The sequence below is a fragment of the Numida meleagris genome, chromosome 1, assembly GCF_002078875.1.
Source record: "Numida meleagris isolate 19003 breed g44 Domestic line chromosome 1, NumMel1.0, whole genome shotgun sequence".
Classification (NCBI taxonomy): domain Eukaryota; kingdom Metazoa; phylum Chordata; class Aves; order Galliformes; family Numididae; genus Numida; species Numida meleagris.
The window spans coordinates 48879125-48900914 of NC_034409.1; the positions used below are offsets into that span (position 1 = coordinate 48879125).

The 21790-nt window shown below is 44.1% G+C and overlaps 1 protein-coding gene across 1 annotated transcript; it reads left to right on the top strand.

The window, feature by feature from the left end:
* Positions 1638-10647, top strand: DDX47 (DEAD-box helicase 47). The gene is made up of 12 exons (XM_021376549.1): positions 1638-1796; positions 2102-2195; positions 4151-4339; positions 5011-5082; positions 5569-5687; positions 6212-6283; positions 6407-6523; positions 6682-6828; positions 7135-7272; positions 8586-8656; positions 9154-9283; positions 9379-10647. Exons 1-12 carry the CDS (start codon positions 1707-1709, stop codon positions 9499-9501), a joined length of 1362 nt encoding a protein of 453 aa, XP_021232224.1. The 5' UTR covers positions 1638-1706; the 3' UTR covers positions 9502-10647.

Sequence of the window (21790 nt, forward strand, 5' to 3'; positions counted from 1 at the left end):
GGATTTCCTCTAACTTTCCTCATTGTTCTGGGAGCAGAGGAAATGGCACACTAGGAATCCAGTGACAGATGCTCACGTACGTCAGCATTTCCACTATGAGCACGCCCAGTTGGGCTTCCCGAGTGGCAAGAGAGATGGAGGCCTGCTCAGAAATGCTGTCACGAGTTCTGTTTTGCCATCAGCTCTGTGGTCCTTTCCAGGCCCAAGCTCTCTGTCATGTTAACATCCATTTTCCACAGAGCAAAGGATGTTCACCTAGCTGTGAGGGCGCCCTGCTGTGCTCCGTGTTGGGACTACAGACCAGAGAGGCCACACTCAGACCAGTTGGGAAGTAGGCAGCTCAGGAACAACAGTTACGACATATTTCCCTTAAAGTCCACTAAATTAATCACCATTTCCACCTTTCACAGGTTCCCTGTTTGGTCAGCAATAGCACCTATCATGAGAGCTGGGGAAGGTGACATGGAAGTGCATGCAAAGAAAAGACGTTTCACTGAATTCCTCCAAGCAGAAAAAAATGGCACTCCAATGGGTGCCATTCGTTGATGTTTGCTGAATGTTTGTGGAGACCAAACAGTGGATGTGAGCACAGTGAGGCGGTGGGTGATGCATTTCAGCAGTGGTGGCAGCGACAGCAGGTCATCTCTGCCAGGGCAGGTTTCAGTGAGAGTGGCATGCAGTCTCTTGTTCATTGCTGGCAAAAATGCACATCTAATGGTGGTGGCTATTCAGAAAAATAGTGTCTTGCAGCTGAGAATTTGCTCTATTAAATAGTGTTATTGTGCTCTTTGTATTGGTTGTAATTTCCTTGGAAATAAATAGGAGGCATTTCTTTTGGTGTAACCTACATATACGTGGCCTGCAAGATAATTCCTCTCCAAAAGGTTGGACACCCATGGCATAACTATACCAATCGACAAGAATCACTAATGTAATCCGTCTGGACTTCAGTAAGACTTTTCTGACGTGGTGCAACACAACATCCTTCTCTCCAAACTGGAAAGATATGGATTTGACAGGTGGACTGTTGGATGGATGAGGAACTGGTTACGATATCGTACCCAGAGAGGGGTGGTCAATGGCTCAGTATCTGGATGGAGATCAGTGACAAGTGTTATTCCTCAGGGGTCAGTGCTGGGACCGAAGCTCTTTAATACTTTCATCAGTTATGTCAACAGTGGGATTGAGTGCACCCTCAGCAGCTGGTGGATGACACCAGGCTGTGTGGTGTGGTCAACACGCCTGAGGGCTGGGATGCCATCCAGAGAGACCTGCACAGGCTGAGCAGTGGGCACAGGTGAATCTCATGAGGTTCAACAAATCCAAGGTCTGAACCTGGGTCGTGGTAGTATCAGTACAAGCTGGGGGACGTAAGGATGGAGCACAGCCCTTCCAAAAATGACTTGGGGGTACTGATGGATGGCAACTGGACGTGAGCCAGCAATGTGCCCTCACAGCCCAGAAAGCCAACCATACCCTGAGCTGCATCCAAAGGAAAAACGTAAAGAGTTTATTAATTCAGGCACGACCCGCGCTGTGACAGCTCTGACCGCGGGTACCTCCACGCCCCGGAAACGCCGCGCCGGGACGGGCCGGTACCCAACGGCCCCCGCGCCCGGCCCCGCCCCGCCCCACCCCTCCGCTCCGGCCACAGGGAGACTACAGCTCCCGGCATGCCCTGCGCCGCGCCGTAGGGACGGCCCAACATGGCGGCGGGAGGGGAGCCGGGAAAGGCGGCTGGGCTGGAAGCCGAGGAGGTGCCGGCGGTGGAAGAGGCGCGGAGCTTTAAGGACCTGGTGAGGCGGAGTTGGGTTCCGCTGCGGCCCGTGCCGGTCCCGAGGAGCACCTGTCTGCCCTCACCCTGCAAGATGAGGCTTGTGGCGGGGAGCGGGCGGGGGCAGCCCCGGGATCTGCGGAGCCTCCAGTGCCGGTCATGGGGCGGCCACGTGCGCGGATGTCGCTGCGGTGCTGCGCGGGCCCGGGTTTGGGGTTTGGGCGTAACAGAGACGAGCTCGACTCTGTTGCAGTATGTATTTAAGGGTGACTTTGTTCAGCGCTCACTGATGATGTTTTGTTTCCCACTCTTTTCAATGCTACTCAGGGAGTGACGGATGTCCTGTGTGAGGCTTGTGAGCAGCTGGGATGGAAGGTACCAACAAAGATTCAAGTGGAGGCTATTCCTGTGGCTCTCCAGGGTAAGCAGCGTGCTTCACGATGAGTGCCCTGGGAGCTCTGCGTGAATTAATTTTGCTGAGGAAAGGAAAAGGGTCTGGGAGCGTTAGCTGACAGCTGGCTGAGTGTCAGCCTGCAGTGTGCCCAGGTGGCCAAGGAGGTCAGTGGCATCCTGGCTTGTGTCAGAAATAGTGCAGCCAGCAGGAGCAGGGAGGTGATCATCCCTCTGTACTCGGCTCTGGTGAGGCTGCTGCTCAAGTGTTGGGTTCAGTTCTGGGCCCCTCACTACAAGAAAGACATGGAGGCTCTGGAGTGTGTCCAGAGAAGGGCAGCGGAGCTGCGAGGGGTCTGGAGCACAAGTCTGATGGGGAGCGGCTGAGGGAACTGGGACTGTTTGTCTGGAGGAGGCTTGGAGAAGACTGAGACCTGATCGCTCTCTACAGTGATCTGAAAGGAGGTTGTGGTGAGCTGGGAGTTGGCTTCTTCTCCCAGGTAATGGAGATAGGATGAGAACTTATGGTCTTAAGTTGCACCAGGGGAGGGTCAGTTTGAACATTAGGAAAAAATTCTTCTCAGAATGAGTGGTGAGACATTGGAACAGGCTGCCCAGGGAAGGTGGTGGAGTCACTGTCCCTGGAGGTGTTCAAGAAATGCATGGATGTGGCACTGAGGGACATGGTCAGTGGGCATGGTGGGGATGGGATGACAGTTGGACTAGGTGATCTTAGTGGTCTTTTCAACCTTAATGATTCTATGAAGTGACAAGGTTGAGAACGTTTTCACATCTTCCTCATGGAAGTTCTGTATAGAGAAGTAATAATGCTGGTGTTCATTCCTGTGTCCTTCCCTGATGGACCTGGAATGTTAATTTCTCTTGTAACATTGCCTGCAATTTCATGCTTTCAGATTAGTACGTAGGTTCTTGTATGTTCACAAGTTGGATAGTTTTGGCACTCCATGCTAAATGTAACTGTTCCCAGTCTTTTGACATGCTTGTCAGCATTGCCCATGGCCTTTCTGAAGTATGCAGGAGTATGCTGGATGCTTCTGACACACTTGAGGCAGTGCCTCTTCTGCTAGAGATCTACAATTCGATTCTGAAATTGACAATGCTTTTGCTTTGACTGATAACATAGCTTGTACAACCTGCTTTGTTGCGAGTGGACAATTCTTTGAAATCACATTTCTGGAGTGAGAAATAACAAAGCCACAGTGTCTTTCTGTAAACATCCTGAATACTGGAAAATACCTTACTAAATTCAGCAAATATTTCTACCTTTAGAATATTTCTTATTCAGAAAGAATACATTGTGAATTTGGAACAGAAGCATAGTGTAGTGACACTGGTTTAAAAATCGAAGTGACTTTTCATTGCCTGCTCTGTCCTGGCACTTATCTGTTGTCAGACTCTTATAATCCATGTAGAAGATTCTCTTCAAAAGTAAAAGAAAAGTTAAGATTGCATTCCTGAGTTTTCTCTGGGTTAAGGCCTATTGGCAGAATGTTCTTCTCGGCTGTTGGAATTCAGCAGGTGAGAATGAATCCTACTGATGAATTCTACTGTGTTACTTTTTTGGGGTAGGAGACTTGCCATCCTAATTCTTGCTGGCTGCAAGCAGATTTAGATTACTGTTTTAATCACGGAACAAAATAAATTGTGGCTTTTGAGATGTAAGAGCACTGTTAAGTTACCCAGGAACATAATTGAAAGGAATCTGGACTGTAACGTATAACGTACAAATGAAGTTACACTTAAGAATTCTCTAGAGATGTTCTGAAGTTTGTTGTTCTCTCTTTCTGTTTTCCTTCACCTTTTTGGTGTCTTCCCCTTTTTAGGGGAATGAGGGAGGGGATTTATTGCTGAGGCTATTCTTTTTATTCTTAGGGAACTCCTATGCTTCATTGCATAATTCTTTGAAGTCCACTTTATTTAATACAGATTTGTATCACTTTTTGCTCTCCTTGCTATTCCTTCTAGGCAGAGATATCATTGGACTGGCAGAAACTGGCTCTGGGAAGACAGGAGCATTTGCCTTGCCAATTCTTCAAGCACTGCTGGATGCACCACAGCGATTGTTTGCTCTTGTCCTCACACCAACGAGAGAGCTGGCCTTCCAAATCTCAGAGCAGTTTGAAGCTCTTGGGTCCTCCATTGGTGTCCACAGTGGTAAGTAGCCTTGTGATATTGGAATGTGTTTGTTTTGAAGGTTTGAAGATCAGCTCCCAAAGCGTGAAGGAGAAAGCAGAGAGTGTTTGTATGGGGGGTTGAACACAAGGTAAAAGAGGTTTGTGATGCTGATATCAGTTACAGGAGAGAAACTGTACTTCTTACTGTATGGTCTTCCCTTATGAAACACTCTGAAGCTCTTCTACATTTTCTGTCCAAACTGTTAAAGATGGAAGTAGCGGAGAATCTCCCCAGCAGTAAGTTTGTATTGGTGTTCAATTGCATAGAGCTCTGCTATATACGATGTAGTTTAATCTTCCCTGCAAACAGTCTGTATTTGGTTTTTTAGATGTTTGCTACTAGCATAAAGGCTTTTTGGGTATTTTAAGAATTCTTAGATTCTGCAGCTGAGTTAGGCTGCGAGGAGTAGACTCTGCTTCTAACTCTTAAACGGTGGAAAAAATGATTGAGGCTGGTAAGGACTTCAGTGTGTGGCTTAAGAGGCCTGGAAAGGTCAGGCATATACTAAAATAGAGTGAATTCTCATAAAGAAGGCAAGGTTTTCATTTGTATAGAGTTGTGGGTGTCGGAGTAAGAAGAAACACATTATACTCTAGAGGTTGGCCAGTGATAAAAAAAAGGGTATTCACCGTGTTCAATTTGTCCTGCAGCGGTTATTGTCGGTGGAATTGACTCAATGTCTCAGTCTCTGGCCTTAGCCAAGAAACCACATATTATAATTGGTAAGTCAACATACATGAGGTATGGGGTATGAATATAATTAGATTACAGTCATCCGAAGAGTGGAGGAAGCTTTTGTGTCTTTGAAGAAGTGGGAATACATCCTTCATTCGTTTCATCTTGAGATCCAAGTTAATGTTTCTAAACTATAGCAGCAAGGCTACTGGTGCCTGAGCTCATTCCAAAGCATTCCTGCTGGACTGCCTTGAACTCTCCTGAAATATTCAAAACTGTAGTCTCATTCTTAGTACATCTCATCTGCTGTCTGTTTTGTTTTGCTTTTTTTGAGGGAGTAGGGAGGGTGGGCATTCTTCATAGAGCCTAGTCTTATTTCAAAACACTTCATAGAATATCCTTGAAGTGGTGCCTGCCACAAAGGAATTTTCTTATATTTAGTGAAGAATTCAATTTCTGTTGTAGATGACTTACTTCTCTGGATCTTTTCCTTTGCCTTCATTCTTAACTGTATCTCTCTGACTCCCTTGTAGCAACTCCTGGCCGTCTAGTGGATCATCTGGAGAACACCAAGGGCTTCAACTTACGAGCTCTTAAGTACCTAGTGATGGATGAAGCTGACCGGATCCTCAACATGGATTTTGAGACAGAGGTAGGAATATGCTGAAGGAGCCTTTTGGAACACTGTACAAGTCCCTTTAAATCATTATGTGCAGTCATATAGAAAATGCTGTATTAAACAGTTCTGTAGAAGTTAGTGGTAGTTCGTGACTAAGATCTTATAATTGCATGGAAGCCTGTGGTGGGAGCTAAACCTAGCAGAGTTCTGCAGAGTACTAGCTAGCAAGTGGGAGGCATTTTGTCTGTGAAGTCAGCTGGTTTCTCTGGAATGCCTGACACTGTGTTCTGCAGTAACTGTCAATCACGCGCACCCTGCTGCAGGAATATTGCCTGTGCTTTGTACTGCTGTTTGACTTTCGGAGGCTACACTGCTTAACTATCAAGAAAATATCAGCCCAAAACTTCCCATGAGAGAGGGGGAAGTTGTTCCTTTTGTGAGCCTAAGATGCATGCATGCATGCAGCACTCTTTGCTTGGATGGCCGTTATATTTGGAGGGTCTAACGTCTTAACTGCTGTTATACTCAGCATTTCTCTTTCCATTTTCTTTCTGCAGGTGGATAAGATACTGAAAGTGATTCCTCGAGACAGGAAGACATTCCTCTTTTCTGCTACCATGACCAAGCAGGTGAGAGGCGAGTACTCTCCTTTAATTCTTCCATCAGGCTGTACTGTCAGCTCAGCTGATACAGATACAAGGACAGAGACTTTGTCAGAAACTTGTGGTACTGATTTACTTTGATCTTTCTAGGTTCAAAAACTCCAGCGTGCTGCTCTGAAGAATCCTGTTAAATGTGCTGTTTCTTCCAAATATCAGACGGTTGAAAAGCTACAGCAATACTACATTTTCATCCCATCCAAATTCAAGGTATTACCACTTCTTCTGTTTCTTTCCTATTCTATATCTAATCTTATTGTTCTCACATCTGCATAATATCTTCTCTGGCTTTATAGTTAAATTACTCTTTAATGTAGCATATCTGATTATCTTTTTAATTAATTTCTCTTTTTCCCCTCTCTTTACAGGACAGCTACCTGGTTTATATTTTGAATGAACTAGCTGGAAATTCTTTCATGGTATTCTGTAGTACATGTAACAATACTCAGAGGACTGCTTTACTGCTCCGCAACCTTGGGTTCACTGCTATTCCTCTCCATGGGCAGATGAGTCAGGTATGGGCATATCCCACAGGGTAGACTAGACAGGAGACATGTCACTTGGGAAATGAACTACACTGTACTGAGTCACAGCTACCTTGTAGAAGGAGTATTTCACAGACAGTGGACTGGACTGATCCCTAGACGTTAATCTAATGTGGATGCTGTTGCTGATTCATGTAATTAGGAATTAGAGAAGTGAGATTTTTTTTTTCTTTTTGAGTGGTTTCTACTACAGTTCTTCTCTATCAGTATTTGAATAAGAGCATATAAACCAGGGTGAATGTTCTCTCATTCCTTTTTTTGTCCTCCCACTTCCAGAACAAACGCTTGGGCTCTTTAAACAAGTTCAAGGCAAAGGCACGTTCTATCCTGCTGGCTACTGATGTTGCAAGCAGAGGTCTGGATATCCCACATGTAGATGTGGTGATAAACTTTGATATTCCTACGCACTCTAAGGTGAGTTAGTCTGTATGCCAGCTGAGGGTCTTCTGTCACTGGGAAGCATAGTGTCGAAGCCAGACAAAGGAAGAAAGACAACCTTCCTACCTTCTGCTGACTGGACACGTAGTTCACACTTCTGTATATGAAAAGAAGTTGTCCAGCCTCAGTGACTGAGTTGATATCTCAGTTTGAGTGGCCTGATCTGGGTTGTAAAACTGAATCCATAAGAGAAGAGAAGTGAGGGATGTTCTTTGTCTTCGTATTTCTGCTTAAGAGTGTTTTGTAATACCATATTGAACAGATTACAGACTTTTTGGAAATAGTTTTAACATATTACAAGCTTGAAGTAGGCTTCTTTGTTCCTGTGATCCAGGCTTAAACTGTATTTAAAATATAAAATTTTCCCACATGTTCAATTGATCAAGAATGGTATTTTTGATATGTTCCACTTCCATATCATGGAATTATAGCAAACTGAAAAATGTGATTTACTAACTTACTTCCTTGTAGAAAGCATAGTATTATCTTACGGATGTGGCTTTGTTCACCAGCTTGGTTTCAGAAAGCACACCATTAACATACAGCTCAAAATTTGCTGTTATTTCCTATAAAGATCAAAGGTACCATGCACTGCAAACGAAAGAAAAGGTGGCTCATCTTTGGAGAAATTGATTTGTCATTATGGAAAGGCGAAAGTTAAAGTTGGGGAGCAACCACATGGATGACATCATTACAGTTTTTGTGCACCTCCCTCTCAGCTCACAGTGTCACAGAACATGTCCTAAGTGTTCTCATGATTTAGTGACATCCACAGGGTACTGCCTGTAGCACGGAGTGTTTTGACTTCCATAATGCAGTATAAAACCTGGAAAACAGCCCAGAACCATATAAACTGGAGGCTCTCAATAGAAGCTTCCAAATTGTTCTCATTCATCCTCCCTTTCATTGTGCTTGCGAATTTCAAAGACAGACTAGGTAGAACACTAAATCCTGAGAATGAAGGTGGAAGCATTGGCTCGCTTTTATTTTAAATATTAGCTTTCTGAGGAAGCAATAGTTCCATTAGCAACCATGTCTCACAGCTTATGTCCTACTGCCTTGAATAGCAATCTTTTCTTTTAGAAAGCATTCAAACAAAGGTTAAAAACAAATATTCACTTCCACAAGCCAGTGTCTTATCAAACTTTAATGCTGCATGCAGTTAGCATATCAAATCCTGGCTCTTTTCTTCCCATAAAGAAAGAAACAATCATCAGGATGGATCTTCCCCAACTCTTTTCTGTGTGTGGTGTGTATGTCCTGTTGCTTATCAAGAAAATTGCTTTCAGGATTACATTCATCGTGTTGGAAGAACAGCTCGAGCTGGAAGATCTGGCAAGTCGATCACCTTTGTTACGCAGTAAGTGTTAAAACGTCGCAGACTTATTCTTCCCAGTTGTCTTTCAAAGCAGAGTGCATCGCCCTCATCCTTGATGAGAAGAAAATACTGTATTTCATTTTGAGGGACCAGTTGGATTTATTTAGTGAAAGGGGAGAGCATTCCAAGTCCAGGGTGGGGAGAGAGAAAGATGTAAGATAAATTATAGAATTATCGGAGCTAGTTGCTTATAATTTCACTGTGTAATATATGTACATTTTTTATAATACATGGTACAGATTAAATAGGTTTTTGTGTTCTGGTAACTGCTGAATGAAGTCTTTGCTTCAGATACTTCTGAGATAAATCAGCAAAGCCACCCTGAAGGGTAACATTATTTGGATGTATTTAAGAGTTGTTTGTGAAACCATTAGCACAAGCCAACAATATTATCGGGTGGAGTGAAGGGGCAGCCTCTGTGGATAGAGGTAACTGAAGGAGTCCCAGCTGGGCTGATTGAAGCTAGCACCTCTTCTCAGGTATGACGTAGAGCTGTTCCAGCGCATTGAACACCTGATTGGCAAGAAGCTTCCAGCATTCCCCATGCAAGAGGAGGAAGTTATGATGCTAACAGAGCGTGTGGCTGAGGCCCAGAGGTTTGCTCGAATGGTGAGCGGTGACACTTCATCCTTGTGTACTTACAGTGCTAGTCTGAATTTCCTTGTGTGCCCTAACTCTTGGTCAATCTCTTGATTGTGTTGCAGGAGCTGCGGGAACAGGGAGAGAAGAAGCGATCTCGGAATGGTGATGATGATGATACAGAAGAAGCTCTTGGTGTCAGGAAAAAGGTGGCAGGTGGGAAAAAGAAGAAGCGGAAAGCCTTCTAGCTCAGTGTTTGGACAAATTTTTACTTTCCTGTTTATGGCAACACGAGCTTGGCGAAAATAGTCTTCACAGCCATCTCCAGTGGATTTTTTTCAGAACCGCTTAATGTTGCATTGGACAGTCCGTCTGGAAAAGGCCTAAAAGGTCCTCCTCTCTTCTGCTTCACCAGTTACAGACTGAGCTTGGTCTGTTGTGGTATAATGGGGTCGGTCTATCTTTCAGTGACACCAAATCGTCCCCTTAGGCAATAGAAGCCTGTATGGTCTCACCCAGTTCATCCCCAAAAAGATGGCTGCAACTTTCCCTTTGCTGCAGCCTCCCTCTCACTGCCCAAATTCGCTGAGTCCCTCTGGGGTCAAATTGGTCTGCCAGAAAGAAGAAAGAAGAGATGAAAAAGTGAAAAGAAGTAACTAAGTTTCCACTGCACATTCATGATGATTTTGCCTTACTGGAAGGACATGTGAATTGGAGAACTCCAAATATAGCTTAATTTTAAAGCAAGTTGGTTTTCTTTGTATTGTCACTGACCTCTTTTTCCCTATTTTGAACATCGGCTCTACCAGAAGGTTTTCTTCTTACATCATTCTTACTAGTGATTCAGCTGTGACATAAATACCTTAAATGGGTTAGGTTTAAGAGTGGTCCAGCAAAGAGAGAGAGCCTGTTCTGGCTGGTTGGACTATTCACTGCCTGCAATTCAGGTGAGAGTCTGTAACGATTGGTAAGATCAAGGGGAGGTCTGAGTTTGGTGGTGGTTCTTTTGTCGTCATCTTTTTTGTTTTGTGGCTGATTCTTGTAGTACTTACAAACTAACACGAGAGGGTGGTATTTACATAGAAAAGCAGCCCATGGGCTGGGTGACAGTAACAGGTTTTGAAGAGGTTCTTTTGAGTTGTCCTGTTTGTTCCTCTGGCAGTTTTTTTTATCTTGTATCAAGTTCAGAGTGGTATAGACTCGCAAAAATGAAAGAAGTGTACTTTTCTTCACTACAAGATAGAAGGTTAATGCTAGTTCCCACTGGCAATAGAAATTTTTGTGCTGGCCGCTTCTGTTGGGCCAGTGGTAGGTGAGAAGCTGATTCATGGTCATTCAACATAGAAATTTAGTGTCTGTTATAATAAAAAACTGGATTTTCTGCTCCATGAAAATCAAGTGTTCAAAAGTTTGTCTATGGTGTAAATGGAAATCAGAAACTACTGTAATAGTAAAAAAAAAAAAAAAAAAAAAAGGTTATTTCATAGTATCAGCATGTATCTTGTATACACATTTGATGCTGGTCAGAATGTTCTTATACTTTTGTCTGAGGCAAGGCATTCTAGAAAAGGTGAGTTTTGACTTGCTGTTTTGAAATAGAGGCAACATGTTTTGTTTAAGTTGTCCTTTGTCTTCATGAGGAAGAGATGCACTCGCTGTTGTGAGAAGTGGCTGTGTCCTTTGTCCTTTTTTCTAATAGTTTACCCAAATCTTCCAAATATTCATCTTCAAGTATGATAATTCTAAAGCAGTGCAGGCTTAATGGCAAATACGTAACGCTCCAGAACTCGGTTATGTTGACTGCTGAAAGTACTCTTACAATGGAGGAAGAGTGTGCAAATCTTCTGTAGATCTTGGTGCAGAGAGGCAAAATGACAGAATATATTAATTCTGCATGTCTCTTTAGTAGTCATCCCCTTGGGTAAGAGGAAATAACCATAGAATGTACCAGAGATGAGCAAATATAGAGAGGAATTAATGAGTGAGCATATGAGAGGAGATGCAAATGTTATGGAGCAAGGGAGCCTTCACAACTGCTCTTCTGGTGTGTGGGTAGTTAAATATAGTGATTCACAAACTGGACAGAATTGGACCTGCTATCAACAAATGAGGATTATACCTCTAAGTCTCTGTGTGTCTTGATCGAAAGCCTGTCAATGCTATCCTAGCCATGTAGCTTAGGTGGCGTACAGAGCCAGTCCTGAATCAATCTTGTAAAGTGATGTGAAGGGCAATTTTACTGCTGGAGGAGGTGGGGCAGGGTCATTCCTTCTGGAAATTGCTGATGCTTAATTGGCAGGTGGAGCTCTAACCTCTGCTCTTTTCTTGTGTGGAAGACTGTATCAGCAGGGAGGATTTGTCATGCCCCTTCTTGGGATCAAAAGTCCTCTACTGGCAAGAGTAGCGCAGGAGAGTAGTAGTTTACTCCTTATAAAAGGATGTAGAGTCACTCCTTGAGTCACTCCTAGACAGCTGGCCACCTCCCTTTGGGTGGAATGACGAACTGTAGAAGTCGTTGGCACAAGAAAAGCAAAGGTCTGCCCCCACCCACATTCTCACTGGTACCTCACCTGCTACAGGTATGCATGTTCAGTTTCAACCAAAAATATCTCAACAGGTTAAAGTGGCAGGAAATATTCTCATACCGTGACGATGTTATGAGGGCTGGGCTGGAGGGTGTTTATGTAACTGAAGTAAAATAGGGAGTGTCTAAAGATATATTTAGTCAAAACAACTCGCATCCAGACTAAAGGAAAATCTGTAGCTGGTCTAATGAAACATGAGGGGGGAAATAAGAGCAAGACCTGTCTCTCTGGATAAAAGAAAACACAGCATTGATGTGTGTTTGGCTTCATACTTTGGTATAACCACCACTGCCAGCGTGTTTGTTTGGTCAGGAGGACACTTAGAAGTATGCTTCAGAATTATCCCCTATGAGAGCCTCTCAAATCTCTGCACATCAGGGAGCTGAGGTGAAGGATTAATCTTGGTGCCATAAAGCAGGATCAGGCTAGAACAACCTGCCAGTTTTTATGGTTGAAACTCACAGTTCAGTAAAAACAGTATTCTCAAGATGCCTTCAGCAAAGATGTTTGCGGTTTGAAACAATTCTGTACTTTCCAAAGTCGATGACATGATTGTTTATGTCCTTGTAATGCTATTATAAATAATGGTTTATAGTTTTGATTTCTAATGCTGCACGGGTGTCTACATCAAACAGTAAAGAACAGGGATATTGTGTCTTTCAATTTAAAAGAGGCAGTGGAGGTGGGACGAGCCTTTGGAGAGGCAAAGTGAAATTAAACACTGGTGTCAAGGATGAAAGTAGCGTTGTGTGCAGACATATACGTAGGAAACCAAAACTGGAGTTTCCATTTTTTTGTTATTCTGCATAAATATTGGGAGGATAGCTGCAAAAAGGTAGCATTCTCTGCAATCCCACCATGGTCCAGAACACAAGGTGCATTCAACTGACCTGTCTGAAATAGATTTGGCCATCTCAGTTCCCCCATACAGTGCCTGCTCTGCCCAAGGGCTGCAAGGCCAGGCATTGGCAAGAAAGAAGAGCTGGGGATCAGAATGAGGAATCTCAGGGATTTTCTTCTGTGATGGCGGCCTGAGCTGAAGTCTGCTTAACATAATCATAGGACTGAAACTGCATGTGTCAGCTCAGATTCAGGGGGTCAGGCTGGAGAGGCTCTGAGCACCCTGATCTAGCTGTAGATGTCCCTGTTCATGGCAAGGGAGTTGGACCAGATGGCCTTAGAATGATTTGAGTTGGAAGGGACCTTCAATTATTCCAACCCCCCTAAAACAGAGATGACAGTGTGAGCTGTATGTGATGACATTCTAGCATCACCATTTATCTGTGCTTTGAAGAGGCTCCATTTAGGTAGGGACTCTGAGTAAGAAGTGATTGGGAATCTGGAGGGTCTTAGTTTATGAAGTAAGGCTGAAATTAGGAAACATTCACAGTTGCGCCAAGCACGGGAGAAGGAAAATATCCAACGTACTTAAAAGCCATTGGAAATAATTCAGGAGGAATGAAATTGATTGCGTGACCTGTGGAAGACGGAGGCACGTACCAATCATTTTGATCTTATATAAATATGAACTCTTGTATAAATGTGAAGTTGTGTTTTGCCTGCAGTAGCATGTGAGGAGCTTCTGTGAACGTTCAAGTGAGCAATTAATATTTGTAAATGTTGCAGAGCAAACAAATGCTGTAAAAATCCAGTTTTGGTGCCAGTAGTTATGTAGCCATTCTGGATTCTTACTGACTCTTGTCTAAATACTTTGTAATTGATTTTGTGGAAAAATTCTCACTGTGTAAACTCTGAAAATCAGAATATGAGTTTCTGACATAGAAGCCCAAGCTTTGGGTTAACCACCAAAGTTTGAGAAGAGAGAAAAAGATGAAGTTGAAAGAAGTTTTCTTAGTCTGTAGATGACCTTTTTCCTAGTCAAACTATGAAAGCTCCCGAGTAACTATTTAAAAGGAAGAACTGAGGATGTTTTTTCCTTTGGTACCTGGAAAGAATGGTTTCTCCCTCTTTGGCCCAGGGGCAGATACAGCCATGCCAACAGTGCTGTATCTCATCCTGAGGACCCTTCAGTTGTGCCCTTGGAGTTTGTTCGGCCTTTCTCAGGAGCGTATCTGGAAGCCTGAAGCTGGGCTAACTAGAGGCTGACATAGAGTAATTCAGCATGCCCACGAGGAAGAGAGCATACAGCAAAGATTTTATTTGCCTTCTGTGCTGGAGGATCATCATAACTGCAGAGATGTATGTGCTGCTTCTCTGCCTTTCTGAAACAAACTCAAGAGATAAGACTGTCAGAAGTTTCTGCCTTCCATTGTGCACTGAGCTTGGTATTTCCAAGTTTTCCTGAGGAATGGGAGATGCACTTTGGGCTTTCTTTGCGAAAAGGGGTATATGCTTTATTTTTCATTCAGATACTAGTAAAGGCAGAGAAAGAACCCTGTTGACAGGCCTCTAGTTGGCACGTTTCCCAAATGGACTGATTTAAATTCCCTTAATCCTTGTTAAGATTTTCGTACACAAATATATCTTTGTGTAAAGAAAGGCAAAGAGCGAAACTTGCTCTGCAAGTCATTCGTGTAAGGTAGAGGGGAGGATTTCATGATAAGATTGAACTGATTTGGTTTTGCTGGGTTTCCAGAAGGAAATGATTCCTTTGTGTGTTTTCCTTGTCCTACTGTTTCATCCCATTAACAAGTTAAAAATTAAATCTCTTGGCTTTGACCTAGGAAGACATCTATGCACAATGAAGTTGGAGTCACAATAATAACTTCTTCCCTGGAGTAGCAGTGTAAGTGGGGCGTGGGATCCATGGAGCAAGCCTGGGAGATAGGCTTGTTCAGTATTATTTAAAGCAACAAAAAATAAGGAATGATAAATTTGCTACTGGTGACTGGTTTCCCATTGCTGCTGTTCATGTGCATGCATACAGCTGTGCTAAACCTTTATCTTTGTGTATGCCAGAGGCTCTATATGGTTGTTAATGACAGGTCATTCCCAAACACGATTAGCAATATGAAGCAGATATCCTAATAGACTCCGCTGACAGAGCCTGGGCAGAGTCAGTTTTCCTTCCTTCCAATTGCAGATCTCGAATGCCTCTTAAAGATTCAGCAGATCTATGGGCAATTTTCCTATTAAATACACCCGAGTCATGTGGATGTTTCTTTGTTTAAGGTTCCCTGCACCCTTTGGTGAGGACTGTTTTAATATTAACTAGGAATCTTGGAGTCGCTCTTCCAATTCTCAATAAAAGTTTAGGTGAAAATGCAAACTTTTAACAATGCAAATAGAGTATTGGCTCTATTGTCCAGAATAGATCATCTATAATCATTTGTTACTTTGTTATCTATGGAATGAATGTCAGAAATAATTTGTTAGTCTACTCATACTAAGATCAAATTTAGAGAGAGCCTTCCTTCTGCCTGTTTGGTGGTCTGGCTGCAGCCAGGCTTGCCCTTCTCAGGTTTGTAGAGGGCCCCTGTGAAGCGTTGTTAGCATAATGACCCTTTGGTTCTTCCAAGGCTCCCAGTCGGATACTGCTCCTTTTACTCTGGTTAAATTGCTTTTATGTAGTTCAAAGGATGTTTTTTTTTGAAGACCCACTCTCTGATTTCCAGGCTACCTCACTTTGAAAATGCCAGCGCTGCTTTTGCAAGTCAGATGCTACCATCTAGTCTGCCCTCTGAATGGCTCTTCATGATTAATGGGTGCTCTTCCTCCCCATTGCTGCTTGGTTAAGCTGATGCAAGGGCAATTGCTGTAATTACTATCTCTACTCTTCTTGTGGACTATTTGCGAGTATGTGACTGCCACATTCCTTTGAAAATCCAACTGCAGGCAGTTGTGGCTCTTTTGAATTCAGCAAAAGCTGCTAACTTCGAGGAAGATGTGGTTGGTGCAGGGCTCTGTAGCCTCCAGCTGTTGATAAATCTGTTGTACAAAGGAAGGGCACCTTGCTGGCAGGCATAGTCTCAGTGAAATCCTCTTTATCTCATACACACAGCAAAGGTTCTGAGGGTTTTGTTTTGTTGCTTGTGTGTTTGTTTTCTTTTTCCTTTTTTCTTTTTTTTTTTTAAACATACCCCTTGGGAAGCCGTTTGCTTGTTCTTTCTTGGCAAGGCAGACAGAAACCCTGAAGCAGCAGTATTTATTTGTCCTGTGCAAAGCAGGACACAGATTAGGTCCTTAAACAGGACCCTCCCTTGCCATGTTCTTTAGCCTCACCTTCCTGGGCCAGGGCAGCCTCCTGGTGGAAGGGTTTAGCTGTGTTGGCCATGTCAACCCTTCGCTTCTCTGATGAACTCTGCAGAACTGTGTACTACCAATTCATGCAGGTAGTGCTGAGGGAGATGCTTTTCTTCTTTCTTCTGGGGTTAACATCCAAAAATGCGCTGAAGTCTGCAGAAAGGATTGTGCAGTGGTTATTGATGTGAAGAGAGGAATAAAGATGACTGATGAGAGAGTTCTTAACAAGCTAGATGCTAAGTTGCCTGGAGCTGTTACCTTTAGATGGGGAAAGACCTTTGAGAAGCAGAACTGTGAAGCCAACCATGGCAAGGTCACTTTGTCTTGCTTGAAGTCATCTGACTTTCAGGATGGATATCCATCTAATTGGTCTTCACACTGACTGGACAAATGTGTAATCTTCTGCCTGCTTTGCTGAAGTAAGATAACTGCTCTAGAAGCCATGCTGAGCCTTAAAATGAATCTTGGATTGAAGGAAATTGCTGGTGAATGTGTGCACTGCCCCAGATCCAGCTTCAGCTGGAAGTGTTCAAGGTAGAAGCCAGAACAGCCTGACACAGGAGGTTGTACTGGAACTTCGAAGGAGGTTAGCCTGCCTGCTGAGCACCTCAGTGAAATCTTATTGCCCCCATGGGCAGAAAGATTCAAGCTCTGCCTTTCTGTGCTGTCTGCAGGATTTTATCACTACTCTGTCCTCTCCCACTTTCTGATCAGATAAAGCTGACCAAGGGACTCCACTAACCTTTGGAAGCATTCTGTGACAGAGATCCTGGGTGGTGCTGCCACGTAGGAGCAGCCTGGAGCCACCACTGCCATAATGTAAGGAAGGGAATTTCCTTGCATGGCCTGGGGTAGGGAGCCCCTCCACCCACAGCTCCCAGGGTGCAGCTCCCTCCCTGCCTTCTTGCCTCTGCGCACACTGGCTTATTTGTTCCAAGGCCTTCATGTAATTAACTGGCACCCAAATGCTTTGCTCCTAGAGCTGGCATAGGCCTGCTGAACTTTGCTGAGATCTTCCCTGAGCAGGATTTCATCATGCTTTGCGTGCCCCAGAACATGATGCCTTTTTGAGCTTCCATTATTTTGTGCCTTTTTGGGACCTCCCATCTCCTTGCCCTCTTCAGCTATCCCTACATGTCTGACTCCCTGCCTTTACCATGATATCTTGATGCATTCATCGTTCATTTATGCACTTTTCTAAGCACATGCTGCACCCTCCCCTGCTTGCCTTGCTCCTCTAAGCAGCTTATAGGCAGATCCCTAAGCTACTCCAAAGCCAGTTCTTTGTTTTGCTGCTCACATCACGCCATGATGTGGTCCTGCAGACACCTCTCCCTGCTAATAGGCATAATAGGTAGGTGCCTGCCAGGGCCATTTTCCTCCAGCACTGCCTGCCTTGCATTTTCCAGGGCATGGGGAGATATGAACTGCCTCAGCAATTCCTGCATTTTTCACCCTCTCTTGATGGCAAGCTAGGAGACGCCTCTGTGCTTTGAAGCCTCTTGCCAGAGGAACCTACTCACAGCCCCACCCAGGTGGAGGTCCCCCCACTGCACAACTTGCAAGCATATCTCATCCAGTCAGGATGTACACAGGATCTGTGTTCATAGGTGCTCTAGAGACCAGAAGATACAGAACAATAAGATCAGTGAAACAAGGCAGTAGAGACTATATTGTCTGGGCTCACTGGACTAGTCTCTCCTTGCTTGATAGTGTGGGACTGCTTGTTAGAAAGAGATCATTCATTTATTTTCAGCAACTTGTCTTAATCTGTTTGGTGAGTAAGGAGAAGGATGATTAAATAGAGGGCAAACCTATCAAAGTTTTCTGCTGCATTGGTAGAGTAGGATACATTAACCAGTCGCACTCAACAGATTCATTTCTCTCTACTTGATAAATTCAAATGTGTAGTTAGGAAAGTCAGATTTCAACTGGCCAGCAGAAGTTTTAACCATGTGTACATCTAGATTAACCACTCCAGAGATTGGGGATCAACTGTTATGTAACTGCAAACATTTTTTAATTGGAAATGGGACAGCAACAGATGCTGTTTGCTAAAGAAACCCAACTGTCATGTAACACATTCAGAATGTGTGTTTTGCTTGGCAGAATCACACATGGATTGTCACTTTCCTTTGCCTTTACCTCTAGGGAAAAACATGCTGCTAATCAGACAAGTGAATCATTATGAGTTGGATTTACTTCTTATTTGGGTTGTCAGGTAAGAACGAAGTCTGACGTAGTGCAGCTCCAGTTCAGCACAGCTTCAGATCCACTGAGTGATTTCAGTTCTGGCTGAAGGAAAGTGACCATGAGCCGGCTTGTCAGGTTGTGGCTGGCTCCTTAAAGTGGGAAGGACTGTCTAGGCTATGAAAGGTTAGTATGCCAGGTCATAGTGCTGGTGGTGATTCATTGCCTGCCTTATTGCAGAATACCATTGAGACTCTAATTCCATGTCGTGTAAGACCTCATGGTAACTGCTGCTCCTATGTGCATTGTGGCCCTGTAACCTTAACCCATCCCACACATGATGCGATGTGTCACATGCCAGACAGGCCAGAGCCAAAACGTGTAGTGATTCCTTTTGCCTTTTAAAAATGTAAACACAAAGGTGATGATTTTTTTGTATGGTTAAATAAGCCACACAGCAGGTTCCATAGGTGGAGTACTGCTTACTCCTGGAAACATAGTGGTCATTCCTGGAGCTCAACAGCAGCTAGGTGTTATCTTGGGGTGAGATCCTGTATGGGGCCATGGCTTCCTGGAAAAGCACTTCAAAGCCTTTTCAGGACAGCTGCTCCTTCGGCAGTAGATTTTTCATTACTACAAACAATGTCTGTTAGAATGGTTTGTTAATAATGAGCAAGGAAGGGATTATCAGGTAATGCAGTGACTAGGGAAGAGGAGCAGAACCAGCTGCAGGAAGGTCGTAACTCCCTTTTCCCTATCACACACAGCAAGATCAGTCCCTCGTCTCTCTGATGCTTTGCCGAATTGCTCATATCATTGGCCGAAGTTGTGTTTGCATTTCTAAGAAGGTTAACTGGCAAAGACACCTTCATTAAGCCCTTCTCTGGAGTATGACTGTCACTGGGGGGGGAGTGTCACTTTTTTTTACCAAGCAGAACAGCCCAGGGCTGCCGAGTCTGGAAAGCAGCAGGGAGCAGGGGCTCCAGAGAGCAAGTTTAGTTGTTTCTTAGTTGAGGTTATTGGTCCAAATTGGACCAAAATCCACTGGCATGTAGTATCTTTCTCCATACTGCATGCCAGAAGCATTATAAACCTGTCTCCTCCCTGCCAAGTCCTCTCTATTTGGCTACCAATAATGGCAGCACACTGATGTTCTTCCCCTTAGTTTCAGGATGCCCCTGGACTGTCAAGAAGGTTGGAGGAAAAACAGGCATTGGCAACCTGCTGTATCTACCTGTTTTGGACAGCCCCTTCCCCTCTGCAGCCCTGGGCCCAGCACCAGACTTGATGTTCCTGGAGCGCAGAGATGTCTAGCTGATGTTCAACAGCATCATGTTATTTTTCTAACTCATTGCTGCTTTTTGTTTGCAAACATGCCACATTTGCGTAGACATATCCAATGTCTTTCATGACCAGCGAGCACAGGAAGAGGAATGCACCGGCCTGATAGCAGAGAGCCCCAGTTGCATCTGGAATGAAGGCTAGAGATGAAGCAGAAACCATCCCAGCAGCAGAAGGTCCCACCATCTGGTCTGAATCACCAGTGAAAATTTCCTTTTGATTTTTCTAAAGAAGGTTGGATTTTTGGTTAAAGGAGTGAAGAAGAGTGTGTGTCTTCCTTTCTGGTAGAGCTGTTCCTTCTGTTAGGCTGCATATGCTAGGAGTTATTTTTCCTTTGCATTTACTGGAAAACATAAAACATTAAGAGTAGGAATTCTATGCACAGACTGCAGCACCCTCTAGTCAGCTCTCTCCTTGAGATCTCCACTCTTTATTATGACAGAATTAAAGAGAGAATAATGAAATGGATTACATTAGGACCTCAGCTCCACTTCTCAAGTACTTAATCCCTCTGGCGAGGATTCAAATATATGGCCTAAGTGCTCCATCTTTACAAAGGGCAGCTACTGCATTAAGCAGCATTTATAGAGTGCAGATAAAGAAGGGCTTCTGCCCCAGCAGAGCATCCGCTGAATGTGCTTCAGTGAGTTTTCAGTGGAAAATGCTTTCTGTGATGTTGCTGCTTGCAGCTGTCCTCTCTCTCTTAGCCTGCCTGGCTCCTGCTTTCACCAACCCCTTTGCCTTGCAAATGCTATATTGATATCTATTTTTAATACCTATTGCAGTGGTAGAGGCAGGAGAGCCACAGGTGTGCAAGGCTGGGTGTGGCTGCTGCTACCTGTGCATGCCTGCGCACAGGAATGTGTGTCTGTGCACAGTGGTGTGCCCAGCGAGATCAGCCAGAGGCTGCGGCGAGAGGCAGCGTATCACAGGAGCAAGCAGCTGGGGCTGGAATGCTGTTGCAGGCGCACCCATTTAAACTTCTGCCTCAGTTAAACAGATACAATAGGGCACTGTTTCCCCTGCTTTTTCCCCAAGTACAACCATTTGAATGTGTATCATTATGTCATCGATTTTAATGCTACTTAACCGGCAAATGCAGAGGCATGTAGGAAGTGAACATTGCTATGGCCCTCGGGGAGCTTAATGTCAGTCAGCAGTCATACCAGAAGGTTGTAGGTGTCATAAGGCATCGGTTGTCATCAGCAGGTAGGACAGGAGGAAACACGAAGAAAAATCTTTGCATCGATACAACTGATCTCTCCTGGCAAACATTGTTCTGGGAGAATCATTCAAGAATGTGCTTTGGAGTGAGGAGTAAAGAGGTGAGCTGTAGTCCTAAGCCTCCAGCAAGGTGGTATCTGGGGCACTTCGGCTTGTATTGTCCTGGAGGTCAGAAGAGTTTCCTGCTGGCCTTACAATACAACATAAAGAAGACTGAACTACCCAGCAGAGAAACTCCATCTCCAGGGCTGATACCAAAGCTGTGTGTGTTAGCACATACATCAGTTATCACATACATCAGTTACGCCTTCCTGAAGCCTGCTTGATTTTCCCATGGACCTGTGTGGGTGGATCCTCAGTAGCTCTCCAAGAAGTGACATTGGGACTGGTGGCACCCAGCAATCACAATCTACCTGCCAAGGGGACCTCTTCCATACTGCAAGAAAATCTGCAGGAGCGATAGGCTGTGAACCAATTGCCCTCAATTTTACCTTCCATTTGTTCCTTATATTTTTTCATCGCTGCCACCCATTGCCTTCACGAAGAATCACAGCACAGATTAATGATTAGCTTTGGCTGGATAGCACACAGACAGAAACTGCTGGCTGATCCCATGGTTCTGCTGCCAAGAACAGATTTGTGCACAGCCGTATCACTCAACAGGATGTGCCCAATTAAGATTAAACATGTACATATAATTGTATTTTTGATAATTTAGCCAGGAAAGGCAGTGAGTTTATGCTAGTTTTTGGTTTTTTTCTTTTTTTTTTTTTTTTGCTGGCTGTTGTGGGGGTACAGATCAGTACCAGCACGCTGATAGAAAAATAGAACCTACCAGCAGGTTTTGTTTTGTTTGTTTGTTTGTTTTATGAAGTCTAAAGTGGGAGGAAAGATTGGTGTTGTATCTCAGCTTTGTTTTGTGTCATTGTGGTGGTGTTTGATCAGGTACCAGGAGCTCCAAATCAGAATTTCCTGTATGATTGAGCAAAGAGAT

Excerpts from the sequence above, each read along its gene's own strand:
- DDX47 (XM_021376549.1), top strand. The coding sequence starts at position 1,707 with ATGGCGGCGGGAGGGGAGCCGGGAAAGGCGGCTGGGCTGGAAGCCGAG. Across the intron at positions 2,196-4,150 it reads TATTCCTGTGGCTCTCCAGG|GCAGAGATATCATTGGACTG; the intron begins GTAAGCAGCGTG and ends TATTCCTTCTAG. Across the intron at positions 8,657-9,153 it reads TCGATCACCTTTGTTACGCA|GTATGACGTAGAGCTGTTCC; the intron begins GTAAGTGTTAAA and ends ACCTCTTCTCAG.